We start from the raw sequence: 24,582 nt of genomic DNA, 5'->3' as shown, positions 1-24,582 counted from the left end.
GGCTATGCCCTGACCTATGTCAATGCAGATGGAGTGCACTTTTTCTATGTGTCTGCCTGGATTTCCACCGTGTGCTCCGATCTCCTCTCACAGTCCAAAGATGTTGAGATTAGATGGATTGGCAATGCTAAATTTCCCATAGTGTCCAGGGAATGTAGGTTAGTTGAATTAGCCATAGGGAATGTTGAGTTACAGTGACTGGGTAGAGAGGTGGGACTGGGTGGGGTGCTCTTCACAGGGATAATGTGGACTCGATGAGCCGAATGGCTGTACCAATTCTATGTTTATATGACATCCATCTTTTTCATCTGGTTGAAGCTGAAATTATTGCAGCCCAGTCGTGAACAGTACTTAAATAGTAGTCATTCATTTAACAACTTCACATCTCTTAATCTTGTCCAAATAAATATTCAGGTATTGACAAAAGGCATAACAGAATGTAACACTTATTATGGCCAAATTAAGATATTAATCAAGCAAAATAAACACGATTGTTAAATCAGAAGCCTTGTTTTAGCTAAAGTATTTGTGGCATTTAGTCAAGCCATTTGGATACAGAACAGGCTCGAAGGCAGGAGACAAAGGGTCATGCTGGAAGGTTGCTTTTCAAACTAGAGGCTTGTGACCAGTAGTGTAACACAGGATCAGTGCTGGGTCCATTGCTTTTTGTCATTTATATAAATGATTTGGATGTGAACAGAGAAGGGATGATTAGTAAGTTTGCAAATGACACCAAAATTGGAGGTGTAGTGTAGGTACAGTGAAGAAGGTTACCTCAAAACACAACACAACCTTGATCAGATGGGCCAATGGGCTGAGGAGGGGCAGATGGAGTTTAGATAAATGTGAGGTGCTGCATTTTGGAAAGGCAAATCAGGGCAGGACATACACACTTAATGGTGAGGTCCTGGGTGTGTTGCTGAACAAAGCGAGTGCAGGTTCATAATTCCTTGAAAGCGAAGCCTCAAGTAGATAGGATAGTGAAGATGGCATTTGGTACTCCTGCCTTTACTGGTCAGTGCATTGAGTATAAGAGTTGGGAGGTCATGTTGCAGTTGTACAGGACATTGAGGCCGTGCCCACCGGCCTTCAGAACACGAGGTCTCACTGCAACCATGTACTGGCCTCTGTCCCGGACTTCATTCTCCATTCCTCCAGGAGGGGTAGTTTAAGAAATTAAAAGTTTGGGGGCAGTGAGTAAGAAAAACTGCAACAAAGAGAAGGGAAAGGTAAAAGGAATTGGCGAGCAGAGGAGCTCTGGCTGGAGTATTTTACTCTGCCACCATCTTGAACTATATTACAGATAGAAGTCTAGATAATCATGAGGGACAAGGATAGGGTGAATATCCAAGGCCTTTTCCCCATTGTAACGGAGTCCAAAACCAGAGGGCATAGTTTTAAGGTGAGAGGGGAAAGATGTAAAAGGGACCGAAGGGGCAACATTTTCATGCAGAGGGTGGTGCGAGTATGGAATGAGCTACCAGAGGAGGTGGTGGAAGCTGATACAATTACAGCATTTAAAAGGCATCTGGATGGATATATGCAAAGGAAGGGTTTGGAGAGATATAGGCCATGTGCTGGCAAATGGGACTAGATTAATTTAGGATATCTGGTCAGCGTGGACGAATTGGACCAGCTGTACAGCTCCACAAATCTTTAAGCACAGATGGAGAATACATATGTCCTAAAATATTTTTTATTTATTTTTCTCCTTGGGATGTTGATATTGTTAGCATTTATTCCCCATCCTTAACTGCCAAAGGGTAGTTTAGAGGCAACAACATTTCGATGTGTCCAGAGTCATGGGTAAGAATGGCAGATTGCCTTCCTTAAAAGGAAATTCATGAACCATAATGCTCAACAGTGATCACAAGGTTGCTATTAGACCAGCTTTTGATTCCAGAATTTATTGCATTAAAATTTCCCCATCAGCTATGGTGGGAATTTGAACTCATGCACCCCACACATTAGCCCAGAGCTTGGAATGACTAGTCTCGTAATATTACCACTAAACCATCACCTCTCAGAATGGTTTTAGATTAATCAGGTGACCAGACATCTGGAAGTCTGGAAATTTGACTGAAACAGTTCTTGGATAATCACTTTTAATAAAATTTAATGAATGGCAACACATTGGCACAGTGGTCAGCACGGCTGCCTCACAACACCAGGGTCTCAAGTTCAATTCCACCCTTGGGAGGTTGTCCATGTGGAGTTTGCGTATTCTCCCTCTGTCTGTGTGGGTTTCTGCTGGGTGCTCCGGTTTCCTCCCACAGACCAATGATGTGCAGGTTAGGTGGATTGGTCATGGGGAATTGCCCATAGTGTTCGGGGATATGCAGGTTAGGTGGATCGAACATGGTTAAAAAAAAATTCATGTGGGGTTACAGAGGGGTGATGGGCCTGGGTGGGATGCTCTTCGGAGGGTTGATGCTGACTCAATAAGCTGAATAGCCTCTTTCTGCACTGCCAGGTTTCTATGATTCTATAAGGCCCAGAAAACTGAAGTGGACCAGCACAGCTGAGCTGCTTACTCAGCCTTGTGGTTACCTACAATCTACTTCTGAAGTCAGCCATTCTAATACTAACCCACTGCTGCCTTTCCCAAATGAGGGTGAGGTCCATTAAACTGAAGCAGGCTTGCCAAGTCAGGAAATTTCTTGATTCGACTTCTCGCCTTGGAAGAGAAAATCTCACCCCAGCTGTCTGCTGGCATATGTTCTGCTGAGATCGTCTAAGTACACAAAGAATGGAATGCTGAAGATCACTTCCCAACCAAAGTCTGCGGTGCAGAGAAGCTGACCACAGATTCACTCACAGTGTTCCTTGCTCCTCCTCATCCTCACTAGAATGCAAAGGACCAGGTCAATTCTTTTAAAACATTCATTCACAGGATTGGCTAGGCCAACATTTATTGCTCATTCTGAGTTGCCAGAGGGCAGTGAAGAGTCAAAAACATTGCTGTGGGTCTGGAGACACATGTAGGCCAGACCAGGTAAGGATGGCAGCTTCCTTCCCTAAAGGGCATTAGTGAGCCAGATGGATTTTTCCAATAATCAACAATTGATTCATGGTCATCGTAATTCCAGACTTTTTAAATTTAATTCAAAATCTACCATCTGCCATGGCAGGATTCAAACTAGGTCCCCTGAAAAAAAGGATAAAATCCCAGCTTCAGTGCCAAATTCTTTCCACCTGGAAATAAAAATTTGTCCCCTGTCTGATCCTGTGAATACTTGGGTCTATATCTGCAATTTCTTTTTCTGAAGAGGAGTCATATTGCACTCAAAAGTTAACTGTTTCTCTCTCCACAGATGTTGCCAGACTTGTGTTTCTCCAGTACTTTCTTTGTTTGTTTCAGATTTCCAGCATCCACAGTATTTTGCTTAGTTCGACATAGTAGGCGAAAGTGAGGACTGTAGATGCTGGAGATCAGAGTCAAGACTAGAGTGGTGCTGGAAAAGCACAGCAGGTCAGGCAGCATCAGAGGAGCAGGAAAATCGATGTTTCGGGCAAAAGCCCTTCGTCAGGAATGAAGGCAACATCTTCAGTGAACCTCTGAATAAAGCACTGGTGTTGTAGCCCATTTTCTATTGAAATGTTTGAGTTTCCTAGGGTTGGTGATGTCATTTCCTGTAGTGACATAATTTCCTATGGTGGTGTCATTTCCTGTTCTTTTTCATATTCTGTTCTAATTCAAGAGTTAGAGAGTGTGGTGCAGTATCCTTTGGAAGGTCTGAAAACAAACCTTCCAGCTCAGTGAGCAAACCTACATCCAGAACCTCAACCTGAGCTACAAATTTTCTCAAAACTCGCTAAGTGTTGAATTATTTGTGAGTTATTGCCTCCACCATTCCATCAAGAAAATTATTAATCCCCCTTTGTGGACTTACATTGATCCCATTTTTGCCAATCTTTCCTGAATCAGTCCTGAACTGCTTTTCTACATTAATTGATGGGATGCCAGTGTCTCTGGTAGGGTCAGCACTTATCACCCAGCTCTAGTTGCTGTTTAGAAGGTGCAATCATTGCAGTCCATGTAGTGTCAGTGTATCCATCATACCGTTAGGATGGGAGTTCCAGGTACTTGATGCAATGATGCTGAAGGAATGGTGTAACATTTCCAAGTCACAATGGCTTGGAGGCCACCTACAGGTGCTTTTCCCATTTTCCTGCTGACCTTTTCCTCTGAGTAGTAGAGGTCATGGGTTTGGAAGATCCTGCCAAAGGAGGCTTAGTGAGTTGCTGCAGTGTATCTTGTAGATGTTTGCCACTCAGACAACAGGTTTACCATCACATTCCTAATGGTGCACAAGGGGTATCAGAAGCTGAGCTACTTTCCAATTACTTTCCAATGTGTTAATGACCTCTTTCTCTCAGTCATGTCTTAAATGGAAATATCCCTCCATTGGACACAGGCACCACTGATTAAAGCAGCATTTAATGCTCATTCCTCATTGCACATTGCAGAGTCGGGACTCACATGTAGGCCCGACCAGGTAAAGATGAAATATTCTCTTCCCTAAAGGGCATTAGTGAACCAGATGAATTTTTACAACAATTGACAATGTGACGCAATCTCCATTATGCTAGCTTTTTACTGAATTTAAGTCTCACTATCTTCCATGTTGGGATTTGAAACCATATCCTCAGAACACTAGCCTGTGTTACTTGCCCAGTGTGATTACCACTGTACCACTACCTTTCCCTATATACACACATACCATCTCATTTACCTTCTTCCAAGGCCTATCTACTATTTCTTTACTAACATCTTAAGAGGGGTTGATTGTACTTCAGGGAGGGAGGGACGAGATCATACAGGAGGGGTCTCACTGGAAAGCAGTTAAGCAATTGAAGCTCAGATGATTTCAATGGTTGAAAAGATCTATATCTTGCCCGAAACCAGTGGTAATGGTGACATCTTACTGACATCTTAAGAGGGGTTGATTGTACTTCAGGGAGGGAGGGACGAGATCATACAGGAGGGGTCTCACTGGAAAGCAGTTAAGCAATTGAAGCTCAGATGATTTCAATGGTTGAAAAGATCTATATCTTGCCCGAAACCAGTGGTAATGGTGAATTTAGGACTGGAGCAGGAACAGGGTGATACTTGGATCAAAAGAAGTGGTCCCAGCTTAAGGGAAGTGCCGGAGTTAGAGAGGGACATCTACGGGTAGGGAAGGATGCAGAGTCAAGGAGGTATCCAGGACTCCAGGCAAGGACCTGGAATAGCATTCAATTCTTCCTGGTCCATAAAGATTGCTGTAAAAGTACCTGAGGCCCAGTGCAGTCATTATCATACGCTCCATACACTGGAACAACAAAGGTTCTGTTCACAGTCAGACATTGTACTAGAAATCTACCAACGTCAGTCACAGCACTAAAGTGCACTTGGAAATTACAGGAGTAAGTTATCATGACTGCAATCCAAGTGAAATCATAGAATCATTAAAACATGGAAGCAGGCCATTCAACTCTGCACCAACTCTCCATATAGCATCCCACCCAGCCCCATGCCTCCTACTTTATCCCCTAGATCCACACAATTCCCATGGCTAATCCACCCTGGACACTATGGGTAATCCACCTAACCTGCACATCTTTGGACTGTGGGAGGCAACCCACAGACACGGGGAGAGTGCTCAAACTCCACAAGACAGTCACCCAAGGGTGGGATCGAATCCGGATCGCTAGTGCTGTGAGGCACTGTGTTACCCTATCCCCTGCTATTGTTCACTCCCATTTATCACATGCCTTCACATCAATAATCTTCAGGTTTCCTTCAATATGTCATGTCCTGCATGTTGTTTTGCTGCCTTTGAAACAAAGACGTTTGCCACAACAGCAAGCATGATGGTAATCCAAATATTTTTATTAAAAAATAAATAGCTTATGACACGAATGTGATAAGATGTTTGCACCTTGGCAGTTAAAATTTAAATAACCTAATGTTATGATTTGGTGTTAATAAATTATCATCATTAATCATCAGCCTTGCCCTCCAACCACAATTCTCCAAACATTGCTTAGTACCATCTGTCTTCTGCATCACATTAGAAGTGGGCTCTGAATAATCCAGACATAGACTGGCTGTGCTTTAGTGGTTTGCAGATTATGGCATAGTTTATAAAACTGGAGCAGAGATGAGGATTCCAGTTTTCCATCAGCAAGTTTGCTTTTATATGGGAAGATACGCTGATGGCAAAATGTTTAGTGCACTGATAAAGCAAGTTGGGACTTGTTCATTTATTTTACCAGGAGAAAGTGACGACTGCAGATCCTGAAGATCAGAGTCGAGAGTGTAGTATTGGAAAAGCACAGCAGGTCAGGCAGCATCCGGGGAGCAGGAGAATCGATGTTTCGGGCAAGAGCCCTTCATCAGGAATGAGGTTAATTCTCCCACTGATTCTCCTGCTCCTCGGCTGCTGCCTGACCTGCACCACTCTATCGACATTTATTTTATAACCTGAACAAAGCAAGCATGGCCCAAAACGGACACAGAAAATGCTGTAAGTGCTCAGTAGGTCTGGCAGCAACAGCAGACAGGAAACAAGGTCAATGTTTCAGGGCTGTGAGCAGAGAAGAGTTATAAATGATTTAGCATAAGTGAAAGAGGCAAATAGAAAAACAAAGAGACAGTCTGTATCACAGTGGAAGGTGTGGGATGTTGTATCATGTCTCTTGGTCAGTATGTCAGTTTACCTTTTAGATGCTTGATTATGCAACCATCACTGCATCACTGCAGGTGATATAAAGGTATACATCTTATTCACAATCTTACCCCAAAATCACTTGAAGCATGACACTTTACTGGAAGCAGGATGCTCAGTTTTAATTTATTAGCTTAATGTCAGTCAGTTGGACAGAGGTGAGTGTATTTGTGAGGAGAAGGTGCGAGGGAAGCTGAAAGATTTGAAAATGGATAAATCACCTGGTTTGGATGGACTATATCCCAGGGTTCTGAAGGAGACAGCTGAGGAGATTGTGGAGGTATTGGTGGTGATCTTTCAGAAAACACTGGAGTCAGGAAGAGTCTCAGAGAATTGGACAATGGCTTATGTAACACCCCTGTTTAAGGAGGGAGGGAGGCAGAAGACAAGCAACTTTAGGCCAGTTAGCCTGACCTCAGTCATTGCAAAGATTTCAGAGTTGATTATGAAGGATGAAATTGTAGGAGTACTTGGAAGTGTATGGTAAAGTAGGGTTAAGTCTACATGGCTTCATCAAAGGGGTGCCATGCCTGTTAAATATGATAGAATCCTTTGAGAATGAAATTACACAAGGACAGCCAGTGGATGTGACATATTTGGATTTTCAGAAGGCCTTTGTCAAGGTGCTGCACACGAGGGGCTGCTAAATAAGATAACTGTCCATGTTGTTAGGGGCAAGGTACTGGCATGGATAGAGGATCAGCTGACTGGCAGAAGGCAGAGAATAGGAATAAAGGGATCGTTTTCAGGATAGCAGCCAGCGACTAATGCAGTTCTGCAGGGGTCAGTGTTGGAACCACAACTATTACATTATACATTAATGATATGGATGAATGAGCTGATGGCATTATTGTGAAATTTACAGGTGACACAGAGACAGGTGAAGAGACATGTAGTGTTGGGGAGGCAGGAAGGCTGCAGAAGGGATTGGACGTGCTAGGACAGTGGGCAAAGAAGTGGCAGATGGAATACAATACGGGAAATTAAGAGATTATGCAACTTGGTAAGAAGAATAGGGCAGCACAGTGGCTCAGTGGTTAGCACTGCTGCCTCACAGCACCAGGGACCCAGATTCGAGTCCAACCTCAGGCAACTGTCTGTGTGGAGTTTGCACATTCTCCCTGTGTCTGCGTGGATTTCCTCTGGGTGCTTTGGTTTCTTCCCACAGTCCAAAGATGTGCAGGTTAGGTGAATTGACCATGCTAAATTGTCCACAGTGTTCTGGGATGTGTAGGTTAAGTGCATTAGTCAGAGGGAACGTAAAGTAATAGGGTAGGGGAATGGGTCTGGGTGAGATACTCTTCGGAGGATCGGTGCAGACTTGTTTGGCCAAATGGTCTGTTTCCCCATTGTAGGGATTCTATGATTCTATGAAGAATAGAACATAAATGATTTTCTAAATGGGGAAAGGCTTCAGAAATCTGAAATACAAAGGGACTTAGGAGTTCTAATTTAGGACACAGGTTCACTTGGCAGTTAGGGTAGCAAATGCACTGTTAGTATTCATTTCAAGAGAGCTCAAATACAAGAATAGGGATGTTCTGCTGATTCTGTCTAACAGTCTGGTTAGGCTGCATTTGGAATATTGTGAGCAGTTTTTGCCCCATATCTAAGAAAGAATGTGCTGGACTTGGAGACGGTAGAGAGGAGGTTTACGAGAATGATCCCAGAGGTGAAAGACTTGTCATTTGAGAAGCGGTTGAGGATTCTGGGTGGGTATTCAATGGAGTTTTGAAAGATAAGAGGGAATTTCACTGAAACATCCAGCATGCTGAGAGGCCTGCTTAGAGTGAACGTGGTGGAGATATTTTCACTGGTAGGACGTGATGGCACAGCCTCAGAGTGAGGGGAAGAGCCTTCAGAACTGGGATGAGGGGGATTTCTTCAGAGAGAGAGTAGTTAATCTGTGGAACTCATTGGTGCAGAAGGCTGTGTATTTAAGAGAGAGACATAGCTTCTTGATTAGTAAGGCAATCAAAGATTACAGGGAGAAGGGCAAGAGATTGGGTTTGAGAATCAGTCATGATCGAATGACGGGACAGACTTGATGGTCTATTTTTGCTCCTATATCTTATGATCTTACGACACATTTGTGGACAATACTGACACACCCTTTGGTCCCAATATTTATTTACCTTGACTGACAGGCCGCAACCCACCACCACCACACCCAGGATACTCAAACCCTTTCCATTTCACTCCTCCATGCCCCTCTGTCCCACCATGTCCATTCCTTCAAATCCAACTCCACAACACCCCTTACCACTGACCGACCCTGAGATTCCATGCAAGGGTCCATTCTCCTGCTCCACTCCCTTGTGCTGGAGAATTACACATTGAAGGCTGCTGACCTAGCACACAACTGCATGTAGCTGACTGTAGCACACCACAATTGTGGGTGGACCAGGTGCCATGAGATTACTGTGCATAGCTCACTTTTATGCATGATCTAATCTTCAAGGTAGGATATAAATTTTTAATAGGTTTCACATGAATGAATGTTCATGGGATGCAAATATCTTACTAGTCAGAACCAGTGCCCAGTATGAAGTCCAGCTCACTGCAAAAACGCCATTGACTTTATTCCTGCAGCCAACCCCAGTATCAATTGAAATTTCACAGCCTGTCTAATGACGTCACCCTGCATGTATGTTCTCTGCTCTTGTGGGATCATTTAGAATCCTCTCACCAGTTTTCATTCATTATCTTTCCATAGATGCTTTATGATCAGCAGTGTCTTGCTTTTACATAATTCATAAATCGACACAGGACAGTAGACCATTTGGCCCAGCATGCCTTTGATACCTCTTTGAAAGGGCCATCAATTATTTCCACATTCATGCCCCTACGTCACAGCGTTTACTTTTCGAGCATCCATCAAGTTCTCTTAAGATTTGCTGACATCATGGCGCCATTATATTCCATCCGTTCTCAGTGGAAAGATGATGCAGAAGCAAGTTGACAATTGTCATCCGGAACTGCAGATTTCTTTAAAAATAAAGTCAACTAATAAATTTAGAAGATATCATAACACCCACAGGAACGTAGAAACTATGTCAACACTTCTCAAGATAACTGTCTTGGCAGTGGCCTAGTCGCTTAAGCAAATTCCACAATGTTTCCAGAGCGTAAAACAGCTGCTGCTTTTAACCACAGGTGAACTTTCAGATTTTGTGGAGCCCACAGGAAATGTATCATTCAGTGATGACTTAATTAGATGTGGTCAAATGCACTGGATATTCAATGGTCTTTAATCTTTCTTTACTCAATTCTATTTTCCCCCCGAACCTTTTAGTAAATATGTTTTAAGCAGATTATTTTTATATACATACAAATTTACAATTCCCTCTCTTCTTTCTTCTGGGTATGTTGTCCCTACACCCTAGTTTCTGTGCTCAAACGAGACAATAGCTTCCTCCTAGGTTTCTTACTGTTTTACTTTGACTGTGAATAAGTGCACTAAAGTAACCTCAGGTAAAGAATCTGTGAATTTTCCCTGAAGCCATGTTCAAATTCCTTTCAGTCAGTAGTTCTCCCAACCACATCTACCTGATTAGAAACCCAGAATAAGACAGGAAACAGGTCCTGATGTTCCATCGATTGTAGTCACAGAGCTCTACTATGTGCAATAATCATTCGCTTAATTCTGATCTAAGGGAGGTCTTACATGTCCTGCAAATATTATCTGTTGTTTTCTTTGTTTTTCATTCCCAACAGTGTTTCATTAGTAGAAAAGTAAATATAGAAATGTCAGATACCGCGTGATGTGTGTTCTCAGAATTGTGCATGCACATCAGGAACTTACTTGTGCAGTGAAAGGAATGGAAGAACTTTCCTCTCCAGTTGGCCATAGCAACTTGTTTTTGCTTCCGGAATGTATCCATATTGTTCCATCATGGCAGAAGCAGCTGTTGTTATGATCCCAACGCCATCCGTCACCCTTTCTGTCAGGGGGTAGTCCCACTCATCGTACGATACGGAAATTAACCCAGCTGGAAATGCCTCTGGTATGATGTCTGTGTTACCTGTTACCAGACTGGGCACAATCCAAATGAAACCATAGCCTGTAAGGCCCAGTGAACGGGCTTCCTCCAGTATAAATATGGCTTCGTCTTTCGAACAGTACAGCAGAATGACTGACGATTGTATTTTCTTCAACTGGATTTGAGCCTTTGAATCCCCATCAACAGCATCTAACGTGATGGTGCTGAGGAGCTCCCAGCCAACAAAACTGTTTTCAACTATTGTTTTTAGTACACTGATAAACTCATGGTATCCAGGAAAGGTGCTGGTTACAATGGAAAACTCATGCCAGTCATATTCTTCCATGATATTTAGCATCACTCCAACTTGTTGTTGAATGGAAGCACCAAACTGGAAAAATGTTGATTGCTGATCCTGCAATTGGAATGAAGAGGTGTTTTAACAATTGAAAATGAAACACAGTGAATAAAATTCATCACATACGGCAGTCAATTAAAAATGCAATGGATACGGTAACTTGCTTTGGGGAAATCTGAAAAAGGTGTCACATAGTGCTTGGCAAGAGTAATTCAGACAAAATGCAACAAAGCCAGACGAGGACACAGGTGATCAAAAACACAGTCAAAGAGGTTTGTAAAACATCTTAATGGAAGAAAGAGAGCTATATAGGTCAACGTTCCATGCAGCAATCTGGTTGACAATCATTATTGTTTAAGTGAACTTGGTTGACAGGATTGCTTACCAATGGAGCCAAAGATCAATTTTTCATTAAGTAAAATGGCATTGTATTAGTAACAGTCACCGTGCTCTCCATTATGGCTATCGATTCTTCTTCAATTCATTATGTTTCTCACTACAACCTGCTGCCAGTAATTTGGTGGGAGCCCCTCAACATCCATTCAAAGCATTTTGACAGCAATCGTTAGCATCAGTTGAACGGTCAATGAGTTTAAGATTACATTAGAGCTGCAATGGAAACATATCCAACTGCTGGGCTATTTTGTCAATGAAAATAAATTGCATCCAAAGAATCCTGACTTCGTCTGGATTTAAATTCTTCCAAATTACCAAAGCTAGGACTGAACCAAGCCATTTTGGGTTCAAAATTTATCTTTGGTTAAAAAAAAGCAATGATTTGTAGTGCGCTTCTTCCCAACTTGCCCAGTAAACACCACACAAGTGGGTAGTTAAAATCGCATGTGGGACACACACTTTGCTCACATGCTGCAATTTTAACCTGGACAGGAAAGACATTTTGCAAAAACTGGTCAGATCCATTATAGAGATCCAGCCCTGACTATCTCACTGGGGCATGGCTGCTATTTAAGCTGTGTCCATAGCAAGTCAGCCGAGCGGGACAAAGGAGTTGGGGCCAATAGAGTTGCCAACTATGTTAAATGTTTGATTTTTTAACTTGTTTGTGGGAACTGAAGAATTAGGAGTAGAGTCTGCAGGCAGAATTAGGGCTTCCCTATCCAGATCTCCACCATTTAACCCAGGTTCCTGCTCCATGTGCCCAATACTGACCTATGTTAAGACCAGGGATGGCTCCTTCAATCCAAAACAGCTACCTAACATTGCACTCCTACCTACTGGTTCATCACTATTTGTTATGACAGTGGTAAAAGTGGGCTATCAAGTTTCATCTTCCATCGTTTGATGATAATATGTAGGACATTTCACGGATCAAAATTATTCTTAAAAGGGAATGTTGCAGAGAATTCTTTTCCTTGGAACTCACTGCATGATAGACTGGATGAGTCAGAAACTCTTGTAACATTTAGCAGCATTTCGATATCCACTTGTGATTTGCCAGAGCTTCCAGGGCTACAAGAGCTGGAAAATGAAATCAGTGTAATCAGATCTTTGTTGACTAGTACCAGATGTGATGGGCCGGATGGCCTCCTTCTGTGCTCTAAATGCCAATGCTCCTCAACAAAAAACACTAACTTAAGATGGTTGGGAGTGAATACCCAACCAGGGTGAGCCAAGCTTCACGGGAACATCAACAACCAAGACTCAATGTCTATAGAAAATTACATGCTGTCAAAAAGATCGAAATCAGTCAATCAGACCTGTGCCTCCTATTCGATTTATAATTTTCTGGAAGTTTCACATATTTGTGTGAAACCTACTGCAAATCATCCAGAAGGTCAGACAAAGGAAAACAGGCAATTGCTTTTGGGAAGAGCAGAGAGAGGGAAAGTAGATTTGTAACAGGAGAACAAAAGAGAGCTGTCTCCCTGTTTTCTCTCAGGCTCTAAAAAAGACTAGATGACAAAGCAAATGGGAGAAACATCAATCTACCAAGAATTCAAAGATAGCTACAAATTTTGTCATTGCGGAGGATACAAGTCACCAATTAAATAACTGGGGTCTCATTTTAAACCTGATGCCTAACGATTCTCAGGACATTTTTTTAACTGCATAAACTTTATCGTTGTGTTTGTGTGTGTATTTGTTGGCACATCTTATTATTTTTCTCAGGATTAAGCAATAAAACTCTTCTTTCTTTCATTCAAGAAGATCTTGTAATTACCGTCCATCTTTTGAACCAGCCAATGTCAACTTACTCAAAGTATGATATGGCTGGATTGTAAAAAGAATTCAAAATCTTTGTTGTGGCCAACCTAGACAAAGTCTCACACATTTTCCCATCAAACTAACAGTGACTTAGCCCACCCTGGGTGTTGAACGTGCGCTTCCAGAGAATGGGGAGTGATGGCAGGGAAGCTAGCTCACAGTGAGCACTATTAATTCTGGGTCCAATCTGGTCACCAGGTGCCCCCCAACCCCCGCCACCCCAAGCCTCAATAACCCCTTTCCATCCTGACAGCCCATTTCCACCCCTCCCTCCAATGTTCTATTCCACTATATTGAACTTTGCATCCAAGTGTCCACCATACCCTTGAACCCTGACATTACAACTTAATGATGCCACCCTGCTCCTCTATGCTCCCACAGTGGAGACTAGGGTGGTGGTCACTGCCACTAAGTTTCCTCTGTCACAGCCTACCCCGCCCTATGTGTCGCTCCGAAAGCTAGTGCGCTTCCAATTAAACCTGTTGGACTGTAACCTGGTGTTGTGTGATTTTTAACTTTGTACCGCCCTATGATGCTATTCTGTCACATCCAATGCGTAATCCCCACAGCCATCCTTGTCTCCATCTCTGCAAATGCCTCTGCTCCACATCCCCTCGAACACTTCAACCCTGTTTGGGATGACTCCGATGCTGCCCCAAAGGCCCCCACCTTGCACCCTCCTTAATATTCAACAGACAGACATCCAGAACTGCATTTGCCACAGACCTCTGACCAACTTGGAAGATCAGCCCCTGGACATGACTGACTAGACCCTAGCCACTGTCTTTACAGCTCTCTGACTAACAAGGCATGATTCCCCTGACTGCTGCTGCTGGCCCTACAGGACGGACTGCTGCCCACTCCTCAATCTGACGCTGGATAGGTCCCCTGACTGTAACTGGCCCAAGTTGATGACTGACCATGGCCAAACTCCTGGGGCTTTGCGTGGACTGAGCCCTTGACTGATGATACAAGGAACCTTGACCAACAATGGAGCCTGCCACCTCCCATCCTCCCTTTGACTGGACTGAGGACTAGACCCCACTCACTTTCCAACATAGCTATTTGAGTACACAGATGGTGTGTTTGCCACATTGGCGGCTGTATGTATTAGATAAAAACCGTGGTGTGCTATACATCAAGATGCCAGACAGATCCCTGCTGACAAGCAGCCTTCCTGTGGTGTCTACATGAAAGAGCTTGTTGATATGGCAGTACTAATACCCTTTGCCTCTGGCTGCAGCATCAGTGTGTTAACAAGGCAACGTATGGATGCTGCGAGCAAGCTGGTGGACGCTCAGTGAATGAGTGTGAAGAGAGCAAGTGAGCAGCCCTGAGATATAACCTTGTCCAGTCTATCCCTGTTGCAGCCTTTTAACACTAGTTGCTGGTGGAAAGCAACCTGCAAGTGCATGGGAGAGGCACCATGAAGATCATGAGGCAGTGGCACGGTCAGATGCGAATGTCCATGGATGAAGGGTGCATGCGAGTGGTGTTTATGGATCATGATCAGGTTGGTGCTGATCAACATGGAGATACCTCACAGCCAGCTGCAAGTTGAGTTCCCCAGGTGCCCACTCTGCCTTCCAGGTCAAGCTTTTGGTAAGTTAGGAAGCTAAACGTTAATGAGGTGTGTTGTGTTTTTAACAAGGCGTTTAATGAGCAATAATCCCATGAAATGGCAACTCATCACTGCTGAGTAAAAGAAAAAGACACAGCAAGTGGTTCCCAACATCGAGATGGACCCCACTGGATACCTTGTCCAATTCTGTTGCAGATCCTGCCATAGCCCACGTAATTCAGGCCTCAATCAGATTCCACCCATAATATTTGCTTCAGTTACTCCTTTTGGTACAGGAGGTGGCCAGAGAAGGTGCTGGAGCTGGTACAAATACATTTCAAAGGTATGTGGATGGGTACATGAATAGGAAGGGTTAAGAGGGATATGCTCCTATTTGATCCCCCCAGCCTCTCCCTCCCCCCAGCCTGTCTCAGTCAAATCCATCAAATTCAGCACCGCCTTCCTAACCTGCAATCTTCTTCCCGACCTCTCCGACCCCACCCCAGTCTGACCTATCACCCTCACCTTGACCTCTTTCCACCTATCACATTTCCGACGCCCCTCCCCCAAGTCCCTCCTCCCTATCTTTTATCTTAGCCTGCTGGACCAACTTTCCTCATTCCTGAAGAAGGGCTAATGCCCGAAACGTCGATTCTCCTGTTCCCTAGATGCTGCCTGACCTGCTGCGCTTTTCCAGCAACACATTTACAGTTAAGAGGGATATGGGCTAAATACTGGCAAATTGGGTAAGATTAATTTAGAATACCTGGTCCACATGGGCCAATTGGACTGAAGGGTCTGTTTCTGTGCAGTACAACTCTATGACTATACGGTGGCAAGTTTAATAGTCTCAACACTGAGTAAAGCAGTTTCTCCTGAATTCCCTATTGCATTTATTATTGACAAACTTATATTCATGACCACTGATTTTGCAAATCCCCACAAGTAGCAATATGTTGCGACATCTAAACTATTAAAGCCCTCCGTAATTTGAAACAAGTCAATTAGGATCTACTTAATGATAAAAGAAAAGTAATACAGATGCTGGAAATCTGCAACAAACACAGACAATGCTGGAAAAACTCAGCAGATCTGCTAGCATCTGTGGAGAGGAATAGAGTTAACATTTTGAGTCTGCTATGAATCTTCTTCAGAACTGAAGATTCGGATAAACGCTGAGCCTTCTTGCACAGAAGTTGAAACAACTTTGAATAGAAATGAGCAATACTTGGCAGCAGCTTACCCTGCAGGAAATATTAAGTGAATTACCCCGAACGTAAAATTCTGAAGCATACATTGTACTCACTATCTTCCAGGGCTTTTTGTCAACTTTCTGATGTGTGTTTCTAGCTCCTATTTGATTAATTGTTGGAAGACTAAACTGAGCATCTGCAAGTCACTCATTCCAAACCCTGTACCTTGCAGATCTTGGTTTAGTAAGGCACAGCACATTGGCAAAGAAACTGCACATAACACATTTTGCAGGATTTGACTCAATACAATCTGTATTGTAGCAAATTTGCAATGCAAATTGGATGTTATCAAACCCAATAGACTTTTTCCGTTATTGCAAATAAATATTTTCCCTTCCTAATAACCACTTCCAAGCTTTTTGCCCATTCACATCGTCCATATTCAGTTCCAAAGACATTTTACATTTTTTGCATATGTAATCTTATTCTTAAAGTACTAAGTTTTTTTGCATTAAATGAGAAATTTGCAAGTCTCAGTTCTTGGTCTTCAACCTGTTCTGTGAACTCGCATATTGTATAATCTGCACATACTGTCTTTCTTGAAATATTGAGCTCAATTTCAACATCATTTTGTTTTCTTGAACTGTCTCGATAAAGGAATGTGCAATTATGTACAACATGTGATGCAATTATATTTTAATGAAATTAAGATCAACACGACATTGTATTGGAGGTCAATGTAAGCAATATACATCTGTGCTGTAGAGACAATAAGACACTAAACACTTCCCATATGTTGAATAATTTGCAAGGTCGCCGGATGGGTCGTGTGGGAGTGTGTGGGTGAGTACCAGCATGAGTTTTTTGCCAAGCTCTCAACAGCTCTGATGAACATTACTATGACGTTGTGTGATTTTCCTCAGGAGTGTGTTTTGAACAAGCTCAAAGAACAGGAATGGCCATTCAGCCCCTTGAAATGGAGGCAAAATTTATCAGTCATAAGTACAAATGTGTGGAATGAGGACCCTTGTTGTTTGCTGGCAATATCTAATTGTTGAAATCATAAATGGAAAATTAGACATCTTTTTCTTGATGGAGAAAATATCATTTCATAGAAACCCTACAGTGTGAACACAGGCCATTTGGCCCAACAAGTCCACATTGATCCTCTAAAGAGTAATCCATCCAGACCCATCCCCCTGACTAATGCACTGAACCTACACATCTCTGAATACTATGGGCAAATTAGCATGGCCAATTTACCTAACCTGCGCATCTTTGGATTGTGTGAGGAAACCCACACAGACAACATGTAAAGTCCATGCAGACAGTCACCCGAGGCTGGAATTGAACCTGGCTCCCTGGTGCTGTGAGGCAGCAGTGCTAACCACTGAGCCACCTTTCATTCTCAGCATATTCCCCCAAATTTCTCATCGTTGGCCCTGCACCTCAAGACCAAGAAAGATTCTCCCCAGTGTGTGATGTGTTGAATGGACCGTGTTCACCTTCTCAATGGAAAGATGTGACCTGTGGGATGCTGTAATTTAGAGTTGGTTTGGTAGATGGAGGGTGACCATCTCATTGTACTTTTTCTTGTCATACAGTCGTAGAGGTCGACAGTGCAGAGAAAGGTTTTTCAGCCCATTGAGTCTGTGCCAGTCAAAAACAACCACTTAATTCTGCTAATCCCATTTTCTAGCACTTGGCCCATAGCTTTGTGTGCCTTGTCAGTATAGTCAATCTCCCCCACTAAAGTTGGCCCATCATCAGATGTCTGTATCTCTCAGTCAGTTAGTTCCATTCTTAAGGTTTCCAGCTGACACCAGCTTCATGCAATATTATGCCAAGTTCATTAAATCTCTCAAACAAAATGACAAGGGTGATGAGACAACTTTAAGCAGGCCAAATCCAATTCTATCTGACAAAGTCTGAGAAACACAAAATTATGATCAAGCTGTGGCACAAATGAGCATTGATGTCCATAAGAGGGGTCCACCATCCTTGCAAACTTTGTGGTAATGAAAGCAAAACACTGCAGATCCTGGAAATCTGAAACAAACACAGAGAATGCTGGCGAAAATCAGCAGGGCTGGCAGTATCCGTGCAGAGAGAAACAGTGTTAAAATTTCAAGTCCAGTATGACTTCTTCAGAACTGACAGGTGATGGAAAATAGGTTATTTTTTATTCTTTTTGACAGAGGCAGAGAAGGAGCTAGAGGATTGGCTGTTGTGGAGACAAAGAGATTGATAGTAGTGGAGAAAAAAAAGAGATGTAAAATTAAGGTGTGAAAGGGATCAAATTAGTCCCCTCTACTCAGTGCAAAGTAAACAAGGCATGAAAACAACAGGGGAATGAAGGGGGAAAGATGTAAGAAAAATGGCGAACAAACATAATACAGTCAGTTTCTAAAGTTATTGAATTTAATCTTGAGCCCTCTCGCTGTACAGTGCCTTTGTGGTGTTCCTGAAGCTTGCTTTGTGCTTCAGTGGAACTGTGCAGCAGGCCAGGACAGAAATATTAGCATGAATGGGATGAATTATTCTTGCTTTATGAACATTAGCAAGTTGAAGGGAACAATATATTATCTCAATAGATTTATAACTCTTATCACTTTTTTGTCCATGTTAGCTGTTGGAATTATTCATCCATTAAGAGGGACAGGGTAATCAAGGTTGGAAATGATATACATCATTATGGAGATATTATAATCTCTACCAACAGAACAATGTAAGATCTTATCTAAAAGTGATTACTGTCGTCATTAGGTGGAAAATTGAATAATTAAGGTGAGGACTTCTGATCACTATGTGAAAATTTAATAGGGTAAAATTTTCATCTTTGCCAACTGGGTAAAGCTACATAATGGTGACCATGTAAAGTAAAAAGCAAAGTTGTTATGGTTTAACCTGATGATCACCGCTCCTCAGGCAAGGGGGAAGGTCAAGAAGGAGGAACCTCAGTCAGTGCAGGACTTGAACCCACACTGTTAATGTTACTCTGTATTCCAAACCCAGCCATTCAGCCAACTTAGCTAAGTACAAAATCATTACAAAACCTTCTGAATGCTGTCCTTCTTCTTGGCCAAATCACTGCAGAGTTCTCTCCAAAGTAGATCACCCTGAAGCAATAGATCATGCTGGAGTGAACATCAGCTCCAAGATCTGCTGTAGACACCCTCACAAGACATATCAGCTCCTCATGAGTACATTGGGAATGGTCTTTTGGGACAATACTCCCTGGTAGTTAGGTAACTGTAGACAATCTAAATTTTTGGTGTTTCTTCCCTTTAAGTTTGGTCTCCTGGATGGCCTGTGGTATTCCTCCTCCAACAAATAAAAAAACACAGAGAATCCTCATGAAGAAGACTACTTAGTAGCTTTCCCTGTCAGTTTAGGGCAAATCCCAAACAAAATGGACTGTAAATGAGCCTTCAGGTTCCTCAAGGGAGACTGGTTAGCAAAGTTAGATCTCAGGGAATACAGGGAGAACTAGTCATTTGGATACAGAACTGGCTTGAAGGTAGAAGACAGAAAGTGGTGGTGGAGGGTTGCTTTTCAGACTGGAGGCCTGTGACCAACGGTGTGCCAAAAGGCTCGGTGCTGGGTCCACTACCTTTCATCATTTATATAAATGATTTGCATGTGAACATAGAAGATATAGTTAGTAAGCTTACAGATGACACCAAAATTGGAGGTGCAGTGGACAGCGAAGAAGGTTACCTCAGATTACAACGGGATCTTGATCAGATGGACCAATGGGCTAAGGAGTGGCAGATGGTGTTTAATTTAGATAAATGCAAGGTGCTGCATTTTGGAAAAGCAAATCTTAGCAGGACTTATACACTTAGTGCTAAGGTTCCTGATGAGTGTTGCTGAACAAACTGACCTTGGAGTGCAGGTTCATTGGTCCTTGAAAGTAGAGTCATAGGTAGATAAGGTAGTGAAGAAGGCATTTGGTATGCTTTCCTTTATTGGTCAAAGCATTAAATATAGGAATTGGGAGGTCATGTTGCGGCTGCACAGGACATTGGTTAGGCCACTTCCTATCGGAAAGATGTTGTGAAACTTGAAAGGATTCAGAAAAGATTTAGAAGAATGTTGCCAGGGTTGGAGGATTTGAGCTATAGCGGGAGGCTGAATAGGCTGGAGCTGTTTTCCCTGGAGCTTTGGAGGCTGAGGGGTGACCTTATAGAGGTTTATAAAATCATGAGGGGCATGACTAGGATAAATAGATAAAGTCTTTTCCCTGGGGTGGGGGAGTCCAGAGCTAGAGGGCATAGGTTTAGAAGAGAGAGGAAAGATATAAACTGGACCTAAGTGGCAACTTTTTCACACAGAGGGTGGTGCGTGTATGGACTAAGCTGCCAAAGGAAGTGGTGGAGGTTGGTATAACTACAGCATTTAAAAGATGAAAAGGAAAGATTTTGAGGGATATGGGCCAAGTGCTGGCAAATGGGACTAGATTAGTTTAGGATATCTGGTCAGCATGGATGAGTTGGACCGAAGGGGTTTGTTTCCATGCTATATATCTCTCTGACTCTGTGACTCTAAGTGAGAAACAATTTCCAGAAAAGTTCACATAAAGGAATTTTAATTCTGTCTATGAGTGCAATGAAATGTGACAATTTGTTTTTAGGGTCACAACATTAGCTTTCCTCACTTACTGTTCATAATTTCAATGTCCTCAAGATTCTAAGACCAAAAACAGTCAACTCCAGACCAGACAAAGGGTCTTTCTGACCTGACTGGCTCAGTACCATCCTGTGTGGTGATTAGTTATTAATGAACAAGTTGGCTGCATTGAGCATTCCGTCACTGCCATTTCCATTTTACTGTCTCTTGCTGTGACAAACAGCAACACGAATCAGCAAAACATTTTTTTTCAGCTGAGCAGAAATAAATTTGCATTAATTCTGCAGCTCAGAAATCCCACAGCTTCACAAACCGCAACCGAAAAAATAAAACAAAGCAGCTTATGCTATTAAATTCAAAAACATTAACTACTCAGTGCCTTTGCCAGTCTGCTATAAATACACAGTCTACTTCCAAAAGTTACCATCATGGAGGTTGATATTGAAGAACATTGCTGTCGGAAGAAAGATTTCACTGGAGCCTTGGGGAGGCAAGGTGCTGTTTTCGAAAGACAAAACAGCCTTCTGATTCAGCATTTTCAGTGAAGATCAAGTTTTTTGATTTAATTTATTATTGTCACGTGCACCTCCGTGCAATGAAAAGTTTTGTTTAGCATGCAGTACTGGCAGACCATACCATACAAAATGCATTAGGGTAATAGAACAGAACGTGGAATATAATGTTACGGCTGTGGAGAAGGGGCACAAAGAGCGAGATCAACATTAAATTTAAAATTTCAGAGATCCATTCAAAAGTCTAATGACAGTGGGGAGGGAGCTGTTCTTGAATCCATTATTATGTGTATTTAAGTGCCATTTGTGTGAGGAAAGGTGCCCTTTAAGATTGTTAAAAGCAGGCATGCTCATATGTATGAAGCGCAGAAATCCATTCGACCATCAAGATAACTGTCAAGTGTACTGGCATTACAATTGTCAAAAGAACTATCAATACAGTTATTAAAGAGAGTTGTGGTAGGGAACTGTCAAGGTGTTTGTGGCATATTAAAGCCTGCGATTTAAATATTTGAAAAAAAAGCTGTGTTTTTAAAAAAAAGTCAACGCTTATTATTATACACTGTTTATTGACGTAAGCCTGATGTCTATCATTATGCGATTAGTATTGCATGGTTAATTTCACAACCCTTCATTGGAACAGTGTGGTGCACGTCAGTTTACAGTTTGACTGACGGCTCCAACTGCTTATAAACTTTTTGAAATGGACCATTTATTTCATTGTTTGATTTTATAAAGAATTGACTGCAGTAAATAGCCTTTTTGAAAAAAATCATTGATTAAACAATGAATTCATCAGCCTGCATTTAAGAACTTTATTTGATTTCAGCATAAATTTTAAGGTAAACCTATGCTGGATACTGGTGAGTTAGCATGGTTAAGAATTATGAATTAGGATTGGGGGCAGGCAATTCAACCCTTCAAGCTTACTCTGCCATTTAACTGGATCATGGCTGATTATATATTGGTGTCAACTCCACTTTCTTGTCTATTCCCCATAGTCCATCATCTTGTGGTTCATCAGAAACATATTTTATTTCTTTCTTGAGTCTATTGCTTGATTCTGCCTCCACTGCACTGTGGGGTAATGAGTTCCACAGATTCACAACCATCTGAGAGAAGGAGTTCCTCCTCATTTCAGTTTTGAACCTATCACCTGATTGGTGTAAAGTTGAAGGGTGAAGAATGCATTAACATTAGTTGGCACTAAGTTAGCATGAGGAGGGCCCTTGGAATTGGGCAAGGCAGAAGATCAGAGACTGGCTTTCTGGTGGTGAGATGCCATGTGGGGAATGGTGGTACATTGGTATGTATTGGTACGGAGTGGGCACAGGGCCTGAGAGGTGGAGGATGTGATTGGTGAAGGTTATTTTTACTTTTATTTTCTCAAAGCTTCAATGTGGAGTCAGGGCACAGTAGCAGGCTTATGGCCCAGAAGTCCCCCGTACACATTCTGGGGTCAGCTGCACCCATTTACCTCCCAGCCCCGGACTGAAAATCTGAAATTCCCAAGCATTAGCGCCTGGGTCAGGTTTGCAAATCCAGGAATCAAACTGACAGAGAGTGAAAACTGAGGCCTTAGCTTTTCTTTGGAGGAAATCCAAACTTCCTCCGCATTCTAACCACCTGCCCGGCTTAGTTTTTGGGCTGTGAACACATGAGCCAAGATTCCCATTCCTCGATTGGATGAGAAGAAGTGGGAGAAATCCTAGCTCCACAAACTCAACTTTTAAAAATAGCTGCCTATGTTTCCTATTTTTAATCTCGGGGTACAAACTAGACTGGGAGCAGGGCCAGGTAACCTAGGAGGCTGTCAGTTCCTGGGACATGCTGGGGATGCAGACATTGTGTAAAACTAAAGGTAAAGACATAAGACATAAACCCTGCTCTCACCAGCTCACGCTGTATGCTGCATCCATGCCACCCCATGCTTGCTAATGCTCTGTGCCCATATGCATGTTTCCCAATACATTCATATCAATCTTTGCCCTCTACCCACACCCATGGCCCCAAAATCACAGTTATAACCTAGTACGAGCTATACCTCTCCCAGACCCTCACATACCATCTTAATATTTCGCTAACCAATCTCCCTTCACCCCTCATGGCCTCCCCTCTCCATGTCAATTCATCTAAAATCCACACTGTGGACATATGTCAGACAGAAAACAAAGTAATTTTCTCTTAATGATTTCACTACTGAAAATGTATACCCTGATTGCTACGAAAAGCAATCAATATATTAAAATTCTTTCAATGAATCCATTATGTAAACAAGCATTTCCGTTTACTGCTTAACCCCTCAACTGCTTAATCACTTATGCAATAAACATATGTAATCTATAAACTGTTGGAGTTACATCAGTATGCTCTCTAGATAGGTACCCATAGCGAAAATGATAATTTGGCAAATCAGTCATGCAGCACAAATCCTACAATAACTTACATTACCAGGAATGCTGCAAAACCAAACATTACACACACATCATCTACTGTATCAGTTGCACCCGATATGGTCTCCTCTACACTGGGGAGACAGGACATCAACTTGTGGATTGTTTCATCTCTGGGACACCACACTAACAAACTCCACTGTCCTGTGGCTGAACACTTTAACTCCCCCTCCCACTCTGCCAAGGAAATGCAGGCCCTGGACCTTATCCACTGCTAAACTCTGACTACCCGATTACTGGAGGAAGAACGCCTCATCTTCCAACTCGGGACCCTCCAAAAACATGGGACCAATGCGGATTTCACCAGTTTCCTCATTTCCCCTTCCCCCACCTTATCTCAGTCCCAACCATCCAACCTAACGCCACCCCCTTGACCTGCCCTATCTGTCCATCTTTCTTCCCGCCTATCTGCTCTACCCTCCTCTCCAACCCATCACTTTCACCCCACCTTCATCTACCTATCGCATTCCCAGCTCCCTTTCCCCAGCCCCACCACTGCCGCCACACACCAACCGCAACCCCCCATCCCCCCTTCCATTTATCTCTCGGCTGCCTTTGTCCACAAGCCTCATTCTTGACGAAGGGCTTATGCCCAAAACATCGACTCTCCTGCTCCTCGGATGCTGCCTGACTGGCTGTGCTTTTTCAGCACCACACTCTTTGACTCTCATCTCCAGCATCTGCAGTCCTCACTTTTTCCTAATTGATTTCTTTTAAATTCAACACCATAGGACAGGGGAACAGAAGTAGGCCATTCAGCCCATCGAGTCCACTCTGCCATTCAATGCAATCATAGCTGAATTGATAATGCTCAACTTCACTTTCTTCCCCCATAACCCTTGATTTCCTTACTGACTAAATATCTGTTTAGCCTTGAGTATACTCAACAGCCCTCATTGATAAAGAATTCCAGAGATTCACTAACCTCAGAGGGGAAATTCCTACACATCT

The 24,582-nt window shown here is 42.7% G+C and overlaps 1 protein-coding gene across 6 annotated transcripts in view; it reads right to left on the bottom strand.

The window, feature by feature from the left end:
• The window catches only part of grin2aa (glutamate receptor, ionotropic, N-methyl D-aspartate 2A, a), a 303,951-nt gene that overhangs the window by 165,794 nt on the left and 113,575 nt on the right, over nt 1–24,582 (bottom strand). For all 6 annotated transcript variants that reach the window (XM_087997681.1, XM_087997676.1, XM_087997678.1 and 3 more), the window contains exon 3: nt 10,519–11,111. In XM_087997681.1, the coding sequence (XP_087853807.1) occupies nt 10,519–11,111 (593 nt within the window). The remainder of the gene's footprint in view (nt 1–10,518; nt 11,112–24,582) is intronic.

Source organism: Chiloscyllium plagiosum, unplaced genomic scaffold (assembly GCF_037043375.1).
Source record: "Chiloscyllium plagiosum isolate Xiang-an unplaced genomic scaffold, Cpla_swu_hap1 HiC_scaffold_20, whole genome shotgun sequence".
Classification (NCBI taxonomy): Eukaryota; Metazoa; Chordata; class Chondrichthyes; order Orectolobiformes; family Hemiscylliidae; genus Chiloscyllium; species Chiloscyllium plagiosum.
This window is presented reverse-complemented; position numbering and strand designations above follow the sequence as displayed.